Source organism: Drosophila elegans, unplaced genomic scaffold (genome assembly GCF_018152505.1).
Source record: "Drosophila elegans isolate 14027-0461.03 unplaced genomic scaffold, ASM1815250v1 contig_814, whole genome shotgun sequence".
Lineage (NCBI taxonomy): Eukaryota > Metazoa > Arthropoda > Insecta > Diptera > Drosophilidae > Drosophila > Drosophila elegans.
The window spans coordinates 14,523,699-14,543,203 of record NW_024546167.1 but is presented as its reverse complement, the minus strand read 5'-3'; the positions used below and the strand labels follow the sequence as shown (position 1 = coordinate 14,543,203).

Here is a 19,505-nt window from a genome sequence, read left to right as displayed (position 1 = left end):
CATTTCATTCCATTCCCCACAATGGCCACATACATGCTCTTCATTTCGAATGCCTTTCCTGCCTTCTTATGAGCACGCCCTCACTTCTTACACGGGAAAAAAATGTTCAATTGTTATTATGTAAAATAAAAAATAATAAAATTAGGCAGTGATTAATATTAATACTTAATACTTAACTAAAAACAGGAATTCCGTATAAAATATATTAATAAGAAATGTTTAAAGTTTTCAAATTTAAATAGCAGTGCAGACGCATTGTAACTGTAAGTAGTTATATCAACTGTCGCAATGAAAGAGCTTCCAAGTTTCTTAATAAAAAGGCTGGACCTACGAAAATGAATAGGTTTTAAATTTTTGTTTGGTATTTAATAAATATCATACACTACTACTATCGAAACGAAGAAATTATATTATTATTTGGCCATCTATTACTTAATACAACATCAGCACCAAAAAGAATGAAGTTTATAAAACACTTTATTTGGTTTTTTTAATATATTTATTTATAATTTAATTTAATTTGAAAGCTCAGTGTTGGCTCAACCCGTTTCGTGTCTTGCGAGTTACGGTAGTCATGTAGGCCTTGTAGGTTTTAGCTCCTGCAGCTCGTAGTACTTCCTTCCTGGTTGAATCCGGTACCGACTGGGAACTGAGGACAGAGGAGGTCTGGGATCTGGGGTCTGAGTTTTGTGCAGTTTATTCGTCACCCAAGAACCAAGTTGGGCTGTTCTCGGAAACGTTTAACTCTGTTGATTGATTGCAGTCAGCAATTGTTTGTTCTTTATGCAACATTTATTTCCCGTTATGCGGTTAGTCACAGGTCTTAGACTAAGTCCCTCCTCCATTTTCCGAGCTTTTCTATTTTCTCTTTTCTCAACTTTGTTTGGTTATGCTAATGCATTTTTTGTGGACAAAGTTTTTTGTTGCCTCTTGTTATCTTTAATTGGCTCTTGAGTCATTTTATTGTTGGTCGTAACAATTCTTTGTTGTTGTCTACCCAGTGTGTTCAACATATGCCCATAGCTATAGATCAAGTTACAACACACAACCATGTGCACAATCAAATTGACAGGAAAATACGCCTACAGACCCGCCCACAAATTTATAATTGGTTGAGTGCTATCCCCTCATCCCTTTTAGTATGTTCAATGATTCATGACTACAGATTTGATTTTGTTTTCTAGTGTAGAAAATGCTTTGATTTACTATTGCGTGAAAAGTTGAAAGAGGAAGGCTAAACTGGCAATTACTTTCTCTGGCTTACAAGAATTAGAAATGTTATGTGCATTTTTAAAACAACTTGCTGGAGCTGGCTTTTGAAACAGAAGCTAAAACAAAAATGGGTTGGGCTTAAATATTAATAAACTGAGAAGTACAAAGATAATGGAAACTGAGTGCACATATTTCCTTTTGTTTAAAAAATCTACTATTTAAATCCTTTACTCGAACCTTTAATATATCCTATCTTTAACTCCCCTATCAATTTACTAATTATTGATATATTCACTGTAAAAGTCATAAAAGTAACGAAGCGAATAATCAAGGACCTTCTTTCACTGCTCTTTTTCCATTGCTAAACATCGTCCTAAAAAGTTGCATCGATTAAATTGAAGATTTAATTAAATCGCGCTTCAACTGCAGGATCCCATAATTAAAAGGTGTCTAGTAAAAAACCGAAGAGAAGCAGAGTGCACCGGAAAAAAATAATAAAGAGCAGTAGTGGAAATAAAACACTAATCGAGAATGAACTCTGGCCGAGGGAATCGGTGGCTCAGTCACTCGTTTATTGGTGACTTTTTAGTTACGGAAATTGATTGACATAATAAAATAATCCTTGAGAGTTAATTGAAATGGACGAGGCGGCAGCGTGACAAAGAGGGGCGAAGTGGGCGTGGCAGGCCATTTGATGGACAGCTGGAACTGGTGGGACAGGTGCGCAAAAAGGGCAGCAAGAAACAGAGGGCATAAAAATGGTGAAGGCGATGGGAAAAAAATTACAGCAAATAAATGAAATTAATGCGACTTTTATTGAAATGAAATTTGCCGTAAAAACGAAGCTAAAAAGGCGAAACACAAGGAAAATCCGGGAAAAAAATGCGCAATGGGCTAATAAAAGTCAGAAAAGGGCGACTCGTAAATTCGATTAGTCGCCAGTTAGATTCCATTCTACTTAGCAACAATGTAATCTTTAAAGCTGCTGTGCTTCAATAGAATTTCAAAATAATTTCCCAAAAGGGTTGAGGAAGCCTCAGCTTATTTACCATCAATCAACGGGGCAAACAAAGCCAATAGGAAGTTCTGGCCCAAGAAAAACTTGGCTATAATCTGCCCGGGGGCTAACAGCACGAAAATTTTAATTATGCCCGGCTTAATGCTGGAAAAACTTTTGCCACGGTCAGTTTCCCCTGCCGCTTGCCCTTTTGCCATCTCCCATGACAACACAACTCAAATAGCAAAACTTTCGCAACATTTTATTTATTTGCCAAATAACAAAATAAAAAAAAATCACTATGGAGAAAAAAAGAGGGGCGGGCAACCGAAAAGTTTAATTTCGAGAACCCTTTTTTCACAAAGCTCTAGAGATTTTCCCCCGCCGGCAACTGGGGAAAACTGTCAACCAATTTTAATTGACTCGCAATCCCCAAAATACAAAGCAACTGCTTAAAAGAGACAATATCAAATACGCATTACTTTCTGCACCCAATTTTAATTGGCCCTGGACCCAGAACAATTCGAACTGTAAAGTTCGGGTAGGGAAATTTATATCTGCCCACTCTGGCGGAAAATTAAGGCACAAGCTGTCTTCTGTCTTCTGTTTTTCTTTTGTTATTTTTTATTTCCGTCTCAATTGCTGCACTAAATACTTTGCACAGACATTTCACAAAAGTTAAGCGAAGCGAATGTGGGAAACCAGTTTTTGCACTGCTCGCGGGTCCCAGCTTAGACATATGTTAATTTCTGCCTGCACTCCGGACAGAATGATACCTTTATCTCCCTTTCCAGCAGGATATCGTCATTTCTCTTTCCTTGTTTAATTAGCTATATGTATATGTGCTTATTCGCAGCATTATCAACGCTTGAGTGAGAAAACCGTGGCTAAATCAACATCTGATGGGCATTTGCAAGTTAACAAGACTCGTCAGCTGCCTGTCGTTGAGGGTTGTCTAGGGATGAAATTGTTATTTGTTACTGTAGATACCGGTAGTGAGAGTTAAGATCAAACTGCGAGTTAATCAAATTATTGAAAAGACAACCTTGTAATTTAGGTTTGTAACATTGTCAAATTTTTTGGATAAGGAGCAATAGAAACAAAAATTAAATGTTCAACCTTTCCGCTTCTTTATGACCTGTCAGATATGCACTTAGGTGTAAATAAATGGCCCCCAACGATATGACAATTTAAACTTCTAGGTAAACTTTTACTTAAGGTTACTTAAGAAAACCATGGTGTAAGAAAATTAAAAACACATGTTTATTAGCTGTTAGTAATATAGAATCGACAAAGCAAATAAAAGCTTGAATTCATTTTAAATATGTGATTAGATTATTGTAGCTTCTCTTTAGCGCCAAAGCTCTTAACGTTTTGAACCGACCACTACGTTTAGTAAAGCGGATCCACCGTTCTGTAATTGGGCATTAGACGACGACGACGATAACGACGACGACGAAGACGATGATGATGATGACGATGACGATGACGATGATGATGACGATGACGACGAGTGGGAGGACTGGGAAGAGTCCGACAGTCCTGATGCAGAATTCAAAAGACTCTGATCATTCAGCAACTGGGAGCTAACTAATGATCCAGAATTTTGAGCGCCAGCTAGTATTTGATTTTGAGCTTGCATTTCTGCTTGGTTTTGTGACTGACCATGTGATTGCATTTGTGCTTGTGACTGTTTTTGTGACTGACTTTGTAAGGCACCACCAACTAGATTATTTTGAACCTGGTGCTGTGACTGTTGCTGTGACCCAGAATCTTGAATATTATTTTGTGATTGTGACTGTGACTGTGAGTTTAAGCCACCAAGCTGTTGAGACTGTGACTGTGACTGTGACTGTGACTGTAACTGTAACTGTGACTGTGATTTTAAGGCACCAAGCTGCTGAGTCTGTCCCTTCGTTTGCTCTCGGTTCACCGATATTAGTTGGTGCGCTTCCAATTGATTTTGAACATTCCTGACTTGAAGTTCTTTCAATTGACGCTTCATCATCTCACGCTGTTTTTCCAGAAGTTGCCGTTGGATTATCAACTGATGTTCTTTTAAATGTGCATCTTTCAATAATTGCATCTCTATATGTTGTTTCTCTATCCGTTGCTGTTTTAGTATTTCTTCCTGTATTTTGTCAATTTGTTGTTGGTTCTTTAATTGTTGCATAAGTATTTGTTTAGCTTGTTCCTCAAGTGCTCGCTGCTTTTGAGCCTCTATATTCCTTCGCCTTCTTTCCCTTTCTGTCTGTTCATATTGCAACTTTTCATACTCTCTCCAGAGCAGACTTTGCATCCTGTTTGGTGACTTTATTAGTATTTCATCCCGTGCCTGTTTCAGTAATTGCTCCTGCAATCGGACCTGCAATTGCTTCTGAAGCTGCAATAGTTCTAGGTGGCGTTGACCTTGGCTGTGTAGCTGCAACAAGTTTTGCAATTTTTGAAGCTCACTCCTCAACTCTCGCAATTTAATATCATTACTTAAACGTAATGCTTTTTCAAAAAGAGGCAGGGGGAACCCATTCGATATTTGCAGTGGTCTGATAGACAAGGGATTCTGTAAGCCCTGTAAATTTGACTTTTGCTGTTGCTGTTGCTGTTGCTGTTGCTGCGACTGTGACTGCGATTGTGACTGCAACTCTGACTGCGACTTCAACTGTGACTGTAACTGTAACTGTGACTGTGACTGTGACTGTGACTGTGACTGTGACTGTGACATTCTGTTATTCAACTCCAACTGCTCCCGTAACTTTTGTTCTTGCTGTTGTTGTTGCTGTTGCTGCGACTGCAATTGTGACTGGGACTGTGACTGCGATTGTGACTGGGACTGTGACAGTGACTGTGATGGTGATAATGTCTTTTTCAGGTTATCCAACCGCAACTGCAAGTCTGGCGAAATTTCAAATCCTTTATCCCGAATAATGAATACATTGGGATTTGTAATCACTGGGCTAAGCTGAATCGGTTTTCGGCCTTCACTTAATCTTGGTATATCCAATCGAATGTTAAAATTATTTTGAAGCTGTTTTTGAGACTTAATATTATTAGCACCGTTGAACAATTGCTGAGCTTGTAATTGTGATTGTGTTTGTGCTTGTCCTGAGTTGGCCTGTTGATTTTGTGACTGCAACTGTTGTTGCAACTGTTGGAGCACTGGCATTATTAAGCCATGTCCTATCGAATTTCCCGACGACATTTGTTGGTTAGTATTTAATGAGTTCTCAGATTGATGGTATCCGATTCCTGGAACAATAATGGAATTTTCTCGATGTTCGTATGTGATACCGGGATTCTTAATTATCGGAAATGGATGAATTCCAATATGGTTTATCAAAGGCCTCTGTCCTTGGATCGGTTGATGGTGTATTTCAATCACTTGAGGCTTCTTTTCGTGATATACCTGATGCGGATCTATTTGAATCACATGAGGGTGCTCTACTGTAATCAAGCTAGATTCAACTTCTGGGGGTGTAATAAGCTGTCTGAGCCTTTCGCGAACTCTATGAATTTTATCTCTGATGATAAAGGATTCACTGGACACCAATGTGCTGAGGAGGCAAAAGCTGAGGAGGAGCTGCTGATACGGCAAGATCCACATCTTGAAGTTGGTTCTCTTTGAAGAGCAAAATTCAAGCCAAAAATTTGCCTTTTATAGGCCTTTAGACCATATCATCGACTAATATAATAAACCATGCTTTAAGTGGATTTAATGACCGAAGATAAGCCCATTACTATGCTATTACATCATTGAAGGTTAAAAGGTGATCGGTAAACTTTATTTTTGATTGGAATGCTATACAATAATATTATTAACAACCCTAATTTCAATAATACTTTAGAGAGTTAACCAAAACTATTATTTTAAACACAAAATCGGGTACTTTTTATTCAGTTTGAGGCTTCGCTAACACGACAGTTTAATTTGAACAATTTTATTAAATTCCAAATAACTTAATTCCCATTTAAAACACCCTCAAGCCCATTCACCATCACAACACTAGTGCATCTTAAAAAGAATTTAAAATGAAATAAAATGTAAAAACGTCACAAGCTTGTTAAAAAAACCTTAATTAAATTGAAAGCATTCAACGATGCAACAACTTTACAACACTTTGCCACATGAATGGGAAAACTGCATGCAAAAAACATATATTGATTAATAAAAGGGCTGAAAGAAAAACCGTGAAACATGAAATATATGAACTCACAGCTGAAAATGAAGCGCAGCCTCTTCAAATGGCTGACTCAATATATTTTCCGAAACTCTTTGTGTAATGTGAGAAAAGCAAAGTTTTCAGCGTGATTGTTTTGGGTTCGTGTGGTGCAGGGGAAAACTATTTGGCGATGACAAATGTCAGTTTTTACCGAAACTTAAAAAGATTGCCGGCGGGGGCGTCAGTCTATTGTGATTATGCGATGGCTTTCCGTACTGACAGCGAACCCAAGGGGCAATCTGCCGTCAAGTCAAGCCGCACGGAAGCAACTAGCAACAGCAATGGCAGCAACTTGCTACTTGCAACAACATCACCAGCAACAGCAACACCATAGTCAACAGCAACTTCAACGCTTCATTACAAAAGTCTGGCCATGAAGAAGGCTTTTCCCAAAAGAGACCAACACAAAGTGAAAAACCAGATAGTAAGAGAAAGAAAAAGTGCAAATAGCAAAAGTCTCTTTATTTTTGTCTTCATCTTCATCTTATCTGGCTGATACAATTTTCCAAATTGCTGAGTTACTCTCTCACGATAAAAGAAAAGCGAAACAGTAGGGGGGAAAATAGAGACGACCATTTTCGGTTTGAAGCTCGGCAGGTGGCAATTGAAATTATGCAACAGTTTTCAGCAAAGTTTAAGTGGGAAAACTCGTTCAGTTTCCCGCAACATTATGCAATTCTCACACTTATTGCGGAATTTCTCTCTTTTCTGTCTGTGAACCTTGACATAGTTTTATTTAGTTGGCCAGAAGAACCCATATAATGGAGTAAACTCAACCAGCTGCTAATCAGCCCCTATCTACGGTCCCATCAACAACAAACTACTGTTGACAGCAAGGGATAATAAGAGAGAGTTAGTTTCAGCTCGATCTTGATAATTGCAGTGGAGTCTTTCAATTAAGACAGTCGAGAGACTGTCACTTTTGACATTTATTAACTAACAATTGTTGGTGACATTTCCTTTCGGTAGAGCCATTGCATTTGACTTCTATTGCCATGTGTGTCCTTTCTAGGTAGCCGGGCAGAAGGTTTATGGTTATGGGATACGTTGCCATGCGGGCATTGCGGTTTAGCCGATTGTTGTCGGTTCTGCTTGGAAAATGAGTAGAAATTACGGTTAGTTAACCCACCAGGGGGTAGCATAGGAACATTTTGATGGGCTTGAGGGCAAGAAAACGGATGGTTGGAGTACTGCTGGGCATCTAAAATTAATGTCCTAATGAAATTATTGACAACAGGCAGACATCTGTAATTTGCAATTATAGTCGTACAGATTATCAATCAAAGGTTTAATCTGTTGCTATTGAAAAGGAATCGATTTGAGAAAATCAAATCTTATTACATTGGTCTGAAAATCTAATCAATTCATTGTCTTCATAAAATCAAGATATTATTTCCATAAGCAATTTATTAACTGCCATAAATGACACAAATGTAAATTTAATTAAAACAAATATTTCCAACTAAAGAATTGTCAATGAGTTAAAGATTATCTATTTTATCCTACAAAGTATTTAAAAAACTGATCAGATTTCAGGCCGCACACAGACAATTACCTTCTGGCGCATTATCGATGCCACCTCAGAAATATATATTGCATATCTTGCACATAACTACTTTAATTCCCCCCATCTCGGGTCCAACTACCAACTATATGGATGGCTCTTTTAAAAAGTCGTGTTGACAGTTTATATTCGCCACTGCCGCCTCTCACTAATCGTCGGTCTCCAGCTGAGCCAGCAGCTGAATTTTTCCTGACGCTGCTTCCACTTGAACTGCAGCAATATAACATGTTGCAACGTGGCACACACTTATACACACCCTCCCTTTGGGATTTTTCCTCCCAATTTTCCTCCGCTGCCCCCCTCTTGTCTACTTAGTTTTGCTAACCATTTTCTGCCTCAAATGCCGCTGCTGCTGCTGCTACTGCTGCTTTCGCCGTTGCCAGTGTCATCTGTCAATATTGATTTAAAATCAAATCATCTCCCGTTGCGCCGATGTCTGATTTTCTACGGTCCGAGCGCACAGCTTGAGGTTTTCATTAGCCGGGAGAATTTTTCACCGAATTTCCCTCTCTAAGCGCACAAATTTGGCGCCTCTGGAGTTCAAAACATTTCAAGAATTTTCCATTATGTGCGTACTGTAAAAAAGGAATTGCGTATTGATGCAAAAAAAAACTACTGTTCATTCCATAAAAAAAAATATGCTGGTTTCATGAATGCAAATAATTCTTAAAGATTGTAGCATAAAAAAAATACCAGAATAAAGCCTTATATAATATTATAAATAATAAGTTATCTAATTTAAAAATTAACCTAAAACAACACAAAAATGCTCAAAATAAAGTCAACAATTGTAGTGGAAGAATTTTAAATTAAACGTCCTCCATTGGTAGTAATTTTTGTAAACTTTTTCTAAAGTCTCGCGTTACAAGCACAAACAACCCAGACGAATGCCTCTTGAATTAATCAAATTTAGAGCCACGACGACGCACCTAAAAAGAAAATGTAGAAGAAGTAATTCATGTGTAGGGCGGTGTGGAAGGTGGCCAATCCCTCATTCTCGATGTTCATGACACTTGTCCATCAGTTGGGCAAACAAAACGGGTGGAGGCGTCATTCGAGACGTGTTCGCTCCACCCAAAACGACAGCGATGACGATTACATGGCGGGCACTACCCGGAGAAACTACTGAAAGTACAGAAACTACAGAAACTAAAAAAGCGAACCCACCACCACTCTGACACGAGTTCAATGCTCCTTTGCAAATATGCAAATTCCAGCTCGATGCGATTCAACTCTTTCGTTTTACTCTTTTTATTTCGAATACGCGCGCACGCACAGCCAACTTGTAAAGCGGCTTAAAGTTGTCCGACGGCCTTGTTATTTAAGAATTACTGGGCAAAAATAATGTTAACTTCGGCCATACACAAGGAAGGACCCACTCGTGATGCAAACAAGTAGAAAATGCAGGGGATTCTGGACCCTCTGACTCCTCATTTCAATTGCATTCAACGACGCTTAACATTTTCACTGCCAAAATGAATTGCACACACAACGCACTCATATCAATAAATTTTCGCACAACAAAAGGCGGCAGCAAAAAGGGATTTCCACAACCGGGGGAAAAGCGCTGAATGACATGAGGACTACAAGGCCTTGGACAGCAGCGAAAATATTTTATTAAATGCATTCGCCATTGAGCACCGAAAAATAAATGAGTAACGTTAAGTGTGTGCTGCTTGTGAAAATTACATGAGAGGATTAAGCGAAGGCGAATATAGGTCTTTTCTTTGTCCACTTACATTTTGTACATATCTTTTGATATGGAAAAGCATTTCATAATTGGTTTTTGATTTAACAAATTTACAATTCAATTTGGGAAATTTGTAAATGTTTTTTTATTCAAGGCTTATCAATTTAATTTAAATAAATTTAAAACTGACGAAAATGAAGCCATTAATTAAGTTCAACCAATTACAAGAAACCCTTTATCAATATTGAACCTACATTGAAATCTCATTAAGCTTCCAATTGGCTAATTCGCATTTATATTAGTGCAAAGTCATGGCCATTTTTATGGGCTAATGTCATTGGAGTTTCCTTTAAATACTTTAAATTATTAAACTCAAAATCATTTCAGTATTTGCGTTCCGCAAAACAGTCGAAACAAATTTTGAGAAATATGACCACAAAGTTTTCTGACAATAACATAAAATGACAATTATAAAGCAAATTGTGGCAAAAGTAAATGAAATTAGTTTACTGGTTTATGGGCCTAATTCAAATGCAAAATGCCTACACACAAAACTTTCGTCACACATGTTGGCCATAAAATTTGCATACACATACACACAACTACAATGCGCAACCCTTTATGACTTATAGACAGCCCCCAAAAATGTAATCAACATTCGCCAAATGTACCATGTGAATTTAAATTTGCGATTTAATTAAATCAAAGCATAAATTGCCAAAACTTTAAATGTGGTTGGGGGCATATGATGGCCTCAAGGAAAATGGGTTTGGTCGGCTTTTCTGTTAAGAAAGATATGCACGTGTTGTTCTTACAAATGAGTTTTCATTAAGCGAAGACAATTGAAAATTAAATTTTAATAACTGTCGGTGCGTGTTTGTTGGCATTTTGATTACCCATTAGATAACTCATTAAGGAGCGAAGTCATTTTCAAGAATGATTGTTAATGACATGGACAATTTTGTGGACTACTATTAGTAATTAACAACATTTGCATAAAGCTGGACTCCTTTATTCAATTGTAAAAGCTATTTAAACAAAACAAAACAAACATTTATTTATGTTAGCAACATAAACAAGTTTAAGTTTTCTGAATCTTCTTTGTAATTTTAACTAATTTGCTGTGCAGTTTCACAATAAATAAATAGTAAAACTATATGAAAACTCAGCTCATTCTGTGCCTTAAGACTTTTGGAAAGACAATTTAGCTTAAGTTGCTGCCACCTTAATTCACTTAGACGAACAAACTTGTAAAAATATTTCTCCATGAAAATGCCAAGACAGCAACAAAATGTAAACTAATTTTAGTTGAGTGACAAAAACAGGGGCAAAAGGGGCGTGGTAAAGGAGGAATGCTGAATATGCAATGTGCATACACACATGTGCGGCCAATTCTAGGGTGACAGAAAATTTTAAAGTTTTGCTTCTCTAATTAAATTAGGTAAGAGGCCAACTAGAAAAGTTTTGCAACACCTGTGGCAACCCCTTTATGACCTCTCTTTTTAGTAGTATCCCCCTGAAAATTCTACCACCACTTAAGGACACTTTCATCACCTGATTTTGCACAGGTTTTGAGCACCCATTTTACTTGAATAATTGCTAAAGTTGTCTTGTCCAAAAATATAACAGATTTATGTGCCAGTAGTGCAGAAATTTTAATAATTTTCTCCTCAAGTTATTTTTAAGACCTAGATTTTCTATCGTTATATGGAAAGAAATTTAAGAACATAATTCCATGAACAAACAGATATAATTTTACTCACATAAAATTCATTCAGCAATATATGTTCTATAAAATGTTATATCGCAGAAGTAAAGATTTTTTTGTACTTTATTCATATTTAAATAGGAGCAGCAGTTTTACAAATTAATTCCTTGCTGTATAAGTTGCTGCAACATTTCTTCCTCTGCAACATTTTGCATAGAAACATTTGTTGGGGTGCAAAACTTCACCCCTAAAATGTTGGGAAACTTTTTGCCAAATGGCAGCCAATGGTATTGAGATATTACCCCGGTTATTTTAGCTATCTGCAATGATGATGTTGACGATTTAGATGAAGATGTGGGGTAGACAGCGGCAGATTGTTCACCCCGAAAAGCCGCAGGAAACCCAATGGCCATCGCAGGTTTCTCTGGCCCTCAACGCAATTTGGTAAGCGAAAATTTCATTAGAGCTGGCGAAATTTAATAAACCCACAGCGACATCGTGCGGATGGCAAAAATGGCAGCACAGTAAACATCAGCTTGAGGTGAACATCAACCCCGAGTTAGAAAGTTTCCATGTCCGCACCTTATCAAATAAATAAAAAAAAAAGGGAAATGGAAATGGAGGAAAACGTTCAACAGTGGAAATTTAATTTTCCATCATAGGGGTTGAGATAGTTGCTCTAAAAAAGGGTGATAAAAAATCCATAACACTAAAATTGTTCATGGTACAGCATGTTTCGGCTAAATGCTTGGCATATTTTTGCGTTCCATTTGCATTGAGGTCATAGGTCACACATTTCTCGCACACGGCGGGGCGGCGACCATTTTTGATTTATTCGACGCGCCCCGACACACAAACACAAAATGGAAATTTATTGGTTGCACCGCACCATTTTCCCAAAAAAAAAAACGTAAATCAGGACCAAACAAAAATACAGCTTTACTTTGTGGATTTTTAAAATGGTGGTTTAGGTGAGGGTGGTTTAAAAGAGCATTGATGTGGGTTAGAAAAACATAAGCTTAGAGTAAGCTGATGATAATGAATGTCTTAGTTATCGATGCTGGCGTGGTACATAAGATTATCAAATAATGACCGTTTAGAATGAAAAATGTTTTGTTCATGCAAAAATGTGTAATCTTAAATTGAAAAAATTAAAAAATATATATTTTTGATTATAAAGTCCCACATTAGCCTACACAAACAATACCATGCTTAAAATCAATTAATAGGTATAAAAAAACCAAAACCAATTGCCGAAATCACTTTATGCGGTTGAGAACCTGTTAAAATTTGTCACTCAATTGTTCGTGCTCAACACTTCAATTAAAAACAAAAGCACCGCGGGTCACAAAATATCATTTCTCGCTTTAACCCCTCTGCGCCCACTTAACCCCCCGCTGCACGTCCTGTCGTCTGCCGTTCAACAGCTATTTAAAATTCATTTCGCTTTAGTTGGCAATCATACTATCCGAATACATTTCAATGCTCCACCGGCAACATTTTGAAGGACTCACGGGTGAACTGATATTTTAGAGAGAGAGAGATAAATGTAGTCAAGTCCTGTGGACTGGTGTAAAAATTGCACCGACCGACGACTTCATTAATTTGGTAGTGGCAATGCATAAAATAAATACGAGGAAAAATGCTCTCATATTTTGTGAAAATATTTGCGGTCCTGGTTTGCCCAGTTTTTGGCTTCAGTTGTAAATAAACGTAATTTGTAATGAAAATCAACCCAAAAACGCCGGCAAGAGAGGCAGACATGAGTAGTTGACTGTGGGTCTCGATTGGGGCCACGGCATTGTTGGCATTCCTCCTCCTTGTATTTCAGATACATTTTTGCCTCTTTGGTTTTTTATTTTTTTGAATATGAAATATTTCATGATGGCACTTTAAAGCTTTGTGTATGTAAGGTGTGCTTGCTATGGCGACGGAAGGGCAATAAAAATTCCGCAATGGCGTTAGCTTTGCATACGTACAACAAAAAGCCCAAAACTGTCGCACAGTCCTTTATTTTATTCAGTTTGTTTTGCTATAAAACAAAATTAAAAGCATAGAATATTTTTTGCACTATTTATGCACTAGCCATGAGATCTTTTTCTCTGTTTCTGTTTCATTTTCTGTAACTCTATGAAATTGTATTACCGCACGCGATTCCCCTGAAAGCCATTAACCCGAAAAAACCCGAAAAAACGAGGAGTTACGGTAGCTGTATCTCTATATCTCCCTTAAGCCGCAAAAGTTTTCGTTGGTAGGAGACAGGCAAAAATGTTCTGGCCCCACAGTAATTAGTGTAATAAGCCGAGATGTATGACCCATTGGTGTGTTTGTGCACAAATGCGGCTTTGTGTGTTTTTCGGAATTTATCCTTACATCTTAAAGCAAAGTCTAGTCTCGTTTTATGCCAGCTTCATATCATACTTGAATTCCATTTTGCAGTGTCGTAATATTATATATAAAACTAATTTCTCTTTTACTTTTTTTATTTTCAGGTAATATCAAACTCCGATAAAAATCTCTTTTATGAATAAAGGTCCAAGAAGTCGCGTGAGTCAGCAATTGCATTTTAAATAATAAAAAACCCACTTCAAACAATAAATGCTGGAGAGAGGCAGACCATAATGAAATTGTTCAATTAATAAGCAATCAGTAAGTGCCCCGCCCCCTCCATCTTAACCCTCTGAAGCCGTCGTGACTTAAACGCACACACTTACAAAGGGCCTCTTGTGGTCTTTGCTCTTTCATACAAAAAAGTTAAAATGCAAATACAATTTGCCACTTTAAATCTACATAAATTGAAGTGCGGGTGGGGGAAGAACGGGGTACAGAGAAGAGTGGAAAAGAGGCACTGGAGAGGCCCTTCAAAAAGTTCACAATAAACCAGAGCAAAGGGCGGGGAAAAGCCCCTGGCTTCGAGTGCGTTCCATGTGGAAAGGAAAATCATTGAGCAAGATAAACGTTTACTAAATTTGAGTACCATTTTTTGGTTTTTGCGCAAAATGAAAGTGTGGCTAGAGCGGCTAGAAAAATGCTCTAGTTTTGAAAAAAAGGAAGTAAGCAAACTTCGCAAATTGTGCGACTAAAGAGTAGTATAAAAAAAATAAAAAAAAAAATTGTGAGCTCAATATGAAAACGTTGGACAGGAATAGGACACTCAATGAAAGCTTGGAAAAGAGAAACTGTCGATATGGGAAGTTAGTTTTAAGCCCTTCTTTCTTTTGATTAAATGATACACTTCTTTCAAGATAAGAACATATGAATAAATAGCTTCGTAATTTAGTTTCATATTAACCCTTAGAATTAATACTTGACAATAAGCATTTGTTTGTTTTTTTATCCATACCTGATCATTTTCCACAATTACAGTTCGTGAACCTTTCAATCAATTTATTTTGCCAGCTGCTAGCTGACTTTCCCATTCTGTTAAATGAAAACATTGCACTCCTGATGGTAATTACCCAGACAATGCAGACAGAAGCAATCGCATGCCATAATAAATTCATAATTGACAGGGGCTCGACGGATCCTTGCGAGTAACCCCCACTTTTTGGGCTCTGTTTGACAAATGTCCTGACGCCTGGCGAATTTCACGCATAAACAGGCTGTTTCCACTGCTTCCACTGCCACTTCCTCCACGTCCTTATCCTGTTTATCCACTCCACTTCTACGCCTCTCCAGCGGCACTTCCGGCAACCCTTAGGGGGTTATTTACCGGAACCCTTTCGGGTAATTGCAAAAACTATTAAGCCAAATTATGGGTTTTACTTTACGTCGGCGGCAACCCCTTTTTTTTATTTTGCACTTGAGAATTAGAAGTGCCGTGAAAATCAAGAGCGCGCCAAATTATTATATAGATTTAACCCCGTTCAATTCCCAAACATATCTGCAGATCTCGAGGAGTGGGGGTAAATATTGCATGTGCATGTGTGCATAAAAAGAGGTTAATATTTGTTTGCCAGGCCACGTTCACACAGTGAATAATCCGACTGGATCTCAAAACCCCCCGAGAATTCCCATGGCGCTCTTTAAATGGCCCATAAAAAATTGCCAAAAATATAAAGGGAAAAACACACGAAAGGGAAAAAAACAGTACAAAATTTGTGGCGCCAATTGATGCACAACAACAGGAGCCATAAAGGAAAAACTCGAACAATTTACCCCAAATACACTCAAATGCGAAAATGTGGGCAGAAAAAAAAATGTAAAGTCATTTTCACATATTTGTGGGGCTAACGAAACATTTTTCACTTTCGGCTAGTTCGGTTTGGTTTTTGTTCAGCATTGGTTAATTTTTTTTTATGAGTCGATGAGCTTACTGATATATAATTTAAGCGACCGTATTTAAGGGGAATTATTGGCTGAAAAATATTCAATGGGACAGAGCGGGTTAAAAAAGTAAATGATTGTTGCGACAATTGGTGAGCTTTTGGTTTGGATACGATCAAATTGCAATTTAAATGCAATTCTACATAACTTAATTTGAACGAAATTGAACATGAAGAACGATAATTTATGAGAAACATCTAAGAGTAGTCCAAATAAAATTGTTAAGAGAATAGTTTTGGTAAATGATTTATTGCTTTGATAATTTTACAAGCAGCTTTATATAACATAAAATTTCTTATAAACGCAATCATAAAAATAACAGAAAGCTGTAGTTTAAAACTATAACAATCAGCTTGAATAATCATTGAAATTCCTTTTCTCAACTTAACCTTCCGCGAAATTATATTAATATAAATCCATACAGATATCATCACCGTGAATCACATATTTCTTAATTAAAATATTTCTCTTCTTTTCCGCTGGTTATGACTCACTCACTTCTACCTTTTTTTATATTCCCTACCCCGAAATCATGACCAAAGAAATAAATTGCATTGCATTCGGTCATAAATTAAAATACAATATTTTTTTTGCTATTATAAATCTAGCGAAAATCCTCACATGAACGCCTCTAAAGTATTTCCAAATTGAAATTCCTTAAATGCATGTACCTACACACATATTTTTCGAATGCCAGTCCAAAAGAGTCCCATGGCCTGTTCACTGAAATTTTAATAACTCAATTACGCACACATTTGAATTCATTAGCGCAAAACACCCGAAAAGGGGAAAATCTGGAGGGATAGGAAGGATGTTAAGGGTAGTCCGGGGGCAACAACAAATATATAAAATCAAATGTATATAAATCAAATTTAGCGCCGAAATGGCGTTGAGAAACCGGGGGTTCCTTTTTATATCCTATTCCAGAAGGACCACAGGGGTGCACACAAAAATATATATATATAAGTATATGTATATGAATTCGGAAAATTATTACCTCTGCAAGAAAGAAGAGAAAAACTAATAACCATGTACGGATTTAATAATAAATCAAGGGCTGCAGAAAGAGAGTGAGGACTGTATATGGAACAGGAAGCGGAAGGAGGGACTCATGGCACATTCTAAATCCGCATTTCAAACAGACAAATGAACGTACGAACAGTAGCTTGCATATAACAATGGCCATTAGCCGGAATTATTCCTCACACTCGCAAAACGGACATTTATCATATGGATTGCACAATGCTTTCCAAACTGGCAGTTACATATGTTCCATTATAATGCTCTACGCATTTCATTCACAAAAGTTCGAGATCCCCCGAAAAACTAAACACAATGATCTCGAATCGGGTGTGCGATGGTTTTTTTTTTTTGACAGTTTTCAAATTCAGGTAGCCAAATTCTTAATCCTCTTTTTTTTGGCTAGTATCAAAGTGGGATTTCCTACCCTCCGATCCTCTCGTTAGGTGGGATTAGCAAACACAGCTTGACTGTTATTATTGTTATTTTTTTGTATTCACTGTTCAATGAATCGAAATTGGGTTGTTCGAGGCGATAATTGACAGCTCAATTGGCAGGGTGGTTCGGGCTTATGAGGTCACTTAAGGGTCACTCGAGGGGCTTATCGCTGCCCACGAACGGTCCAAAAGTAGAGGGAAATATCTTAATTGCCAAGGATCTAAATCGGGAACAAAATAAATGCAATACTATACCGTTTTGCAGAACTTGTTTGCTAGTATCTGTATTTTGGCCAGAATTTTGAAAATAATTCTGATTTTTGTAATTCGAAGTAGTATTTTTTTGTTGGAAACAATATTTATAAAATTTATAACCTTTTTGAAAGTATCTTAACGTATTATTTTGCCAACGAATTTTTTATAAACTACCCCTAAAAACTAGTAATCTTTTCAGTTTATGTCTTAACCCTTACAAGTATTCTTTTTTAATATTTATTCTATTGACAAATAGATACATAACTTTCAAACCAGTTATATTTAGACTGAAATATGCATTCGAATTCTATTCAATTGGTAAAGTAATTACGTACCATTTAAATGTGCAAATGAATCGGAAAAGCCACGTACTCATAATGTTAACATAAGACTCCTTGCTTCTAATTAATATGTATTGCATAATTATAATGGTCAGTCATGCATCAAAAGAATCTATTGCATACCATGAACATAATTAGCCTACAAACAAAGACCCCGAAAATTAAGTCGAAAGCTTCATAATGATGCAAATCTGCTTATTTGTATAACTAATCTTATTAACACTTCACTTCATTTGCACTCTATTGTGGGCTTATTTCAATGACGCCCAAGCCTTTAATCAAATTTCGAAATTTTCAACAAATGACAAAAGAGCAAATGTTCAAATTTTGCACTGCGCTACTGCCAAACCATTTAAAGTCATTAACTGTCATTGTGGAAATGTAATTGAAACTGAGTGCAAAGTGCAGGCCCAGACAAACCTTAGCTAAAATGCAATTTCACCACTAGAGAGTGGGCAAAAGAAGGCAGATTGCTTCGAAGTTGGATGCAGACAGCACCTGTTTGCATTTTTCTCTATTTTTTGTGCCACAACAGCTGACACTTTTCCAGCAATTCCGCCTCAGGTAACGGAGAAGAGGAAAAACTTTTGCCCTGCCATTGTTGCGGCTGTTAAATCCGACCCGTAAGTAGCCGAAAACCCCCGATCTAATCCGGGCAAGAAGCCCCGAGGCCCTCTTGACGTCTCAATTTCCAAATGACCAAGCTAATCACAAAAGACTGAAAGAATGGATTTTTTTTGGTTTGTTCGTTTTCCGCTTTTCCCTGATGACATAATTCGGAGCGCTCGAATTTCTGCCGCCTGACTTTATACACTCTGACATAATTAGGGTGAACTACCCCCGGCCAAGGTCCTTTTTAAATCCCCTATCCGTACCCCCTGTCGCCTTCAAAATTGCATGAACACACCCCTCAACACTTGTGTGCGCAGCTGGCTGTCTTCATTTAAAAATCAAATGCCATGCGCTGCAATTGCTAAATGAAAACTTCATTTTTTTTCCTGTGTGCTCTTTAATATAAAATTATGCAAATTTTGTAGAGCATTTGCATGCATCGGATGAGGGGGAAAACCGGTGAAAATGCAGGAGAAACTGAACGCAGAGTAAGGTGGCAATAGCTTAACACGGTTTAAGTATAATAAAGAAAGGCGAGAATAATATAAATATACATTTATTTGATGGTTTTTAAAAATTAAATTTATCAAAATACCAATTTATTTTATATCAATAACAGGTATTACAACCAAATTGAAAACTCAAAGTCTCAGTATCCTAGAAAAAACCTTTAATGAAAAATCCCCCGATATTGGCAAAGTTTAAGCTTGAGTTCTTGAACAAACTATCACATTATTCGCTAAGATTTACCATCACCTCAACCGCCATAAAGTCGTGGTATTCCCCAGCAAGAACTGACATTTATTACGGCCCCATTTCCCATTTCGAAGGGTGTCCTGCCCTGCATAGAAATGCAAGTCAGTAAAGTCCTGGAAAATCCACAAGGATTTGCTTGGTGATAGCTGAAAGCTTTTCCCCCACCTCCAAATGGGTGAGCGAATTTCCCTTTCGGGGATTTTCCACTCCTGCTTGATTGTTGTCAAAGGTCATGAAATATGCAAACAATATACCAAGCACATTGTTTGTTTCCGATCCGATGCGATTAGCTAATCGAAGCGATAAACTCTATATAAAAATCTCAGCTGACCTGTCTTCCATTTTTAATGCCATCGAAGGTCCCTGGCTA

At 37.4% G+C, this 19,505-nt stretch overlaps 2 protein-coding genes across 6 annotated transcripts in view; one reads left to right on the top strand and one right to left on the bottom strand.

Moving 5' to 3' along the window:
- Positions 1–19,505, top strand: part of LOC108149295 (fasciclin-3) — a 76,209-nt gene that overhangs the window by 34,139 nt on the left and 22,565 nt on the right. The gene's annotated exons all lie outside the window — the stretch shown is intronic.
- On the bottom strand, positions 3,451–12,276 carry LOC108149294 (alpha-protein kinase 1). Its single transcript, XM_017276737.2, has one exon. The coding sequence runs from the start codon at positions 5,808–5,810 to the stop codon at positions 3,576–3,578; it is 2,235 nt and encodes a 744-aa protein (XP_017132226.1). The 5' UTR covers positions 5,811–12,276; the 3' UTR covers positions 3,451–3,575.

Excerpts from the sequence above, each read along its gene's own strand:
- LOC108149294 (XM_017276737.2), bottom strand. The coding sequence starts at position 5,810 with ATGTGGATCTTGCCGTATCAGCAGCTCCTCCTCAGCTTTTGCCTCCTC.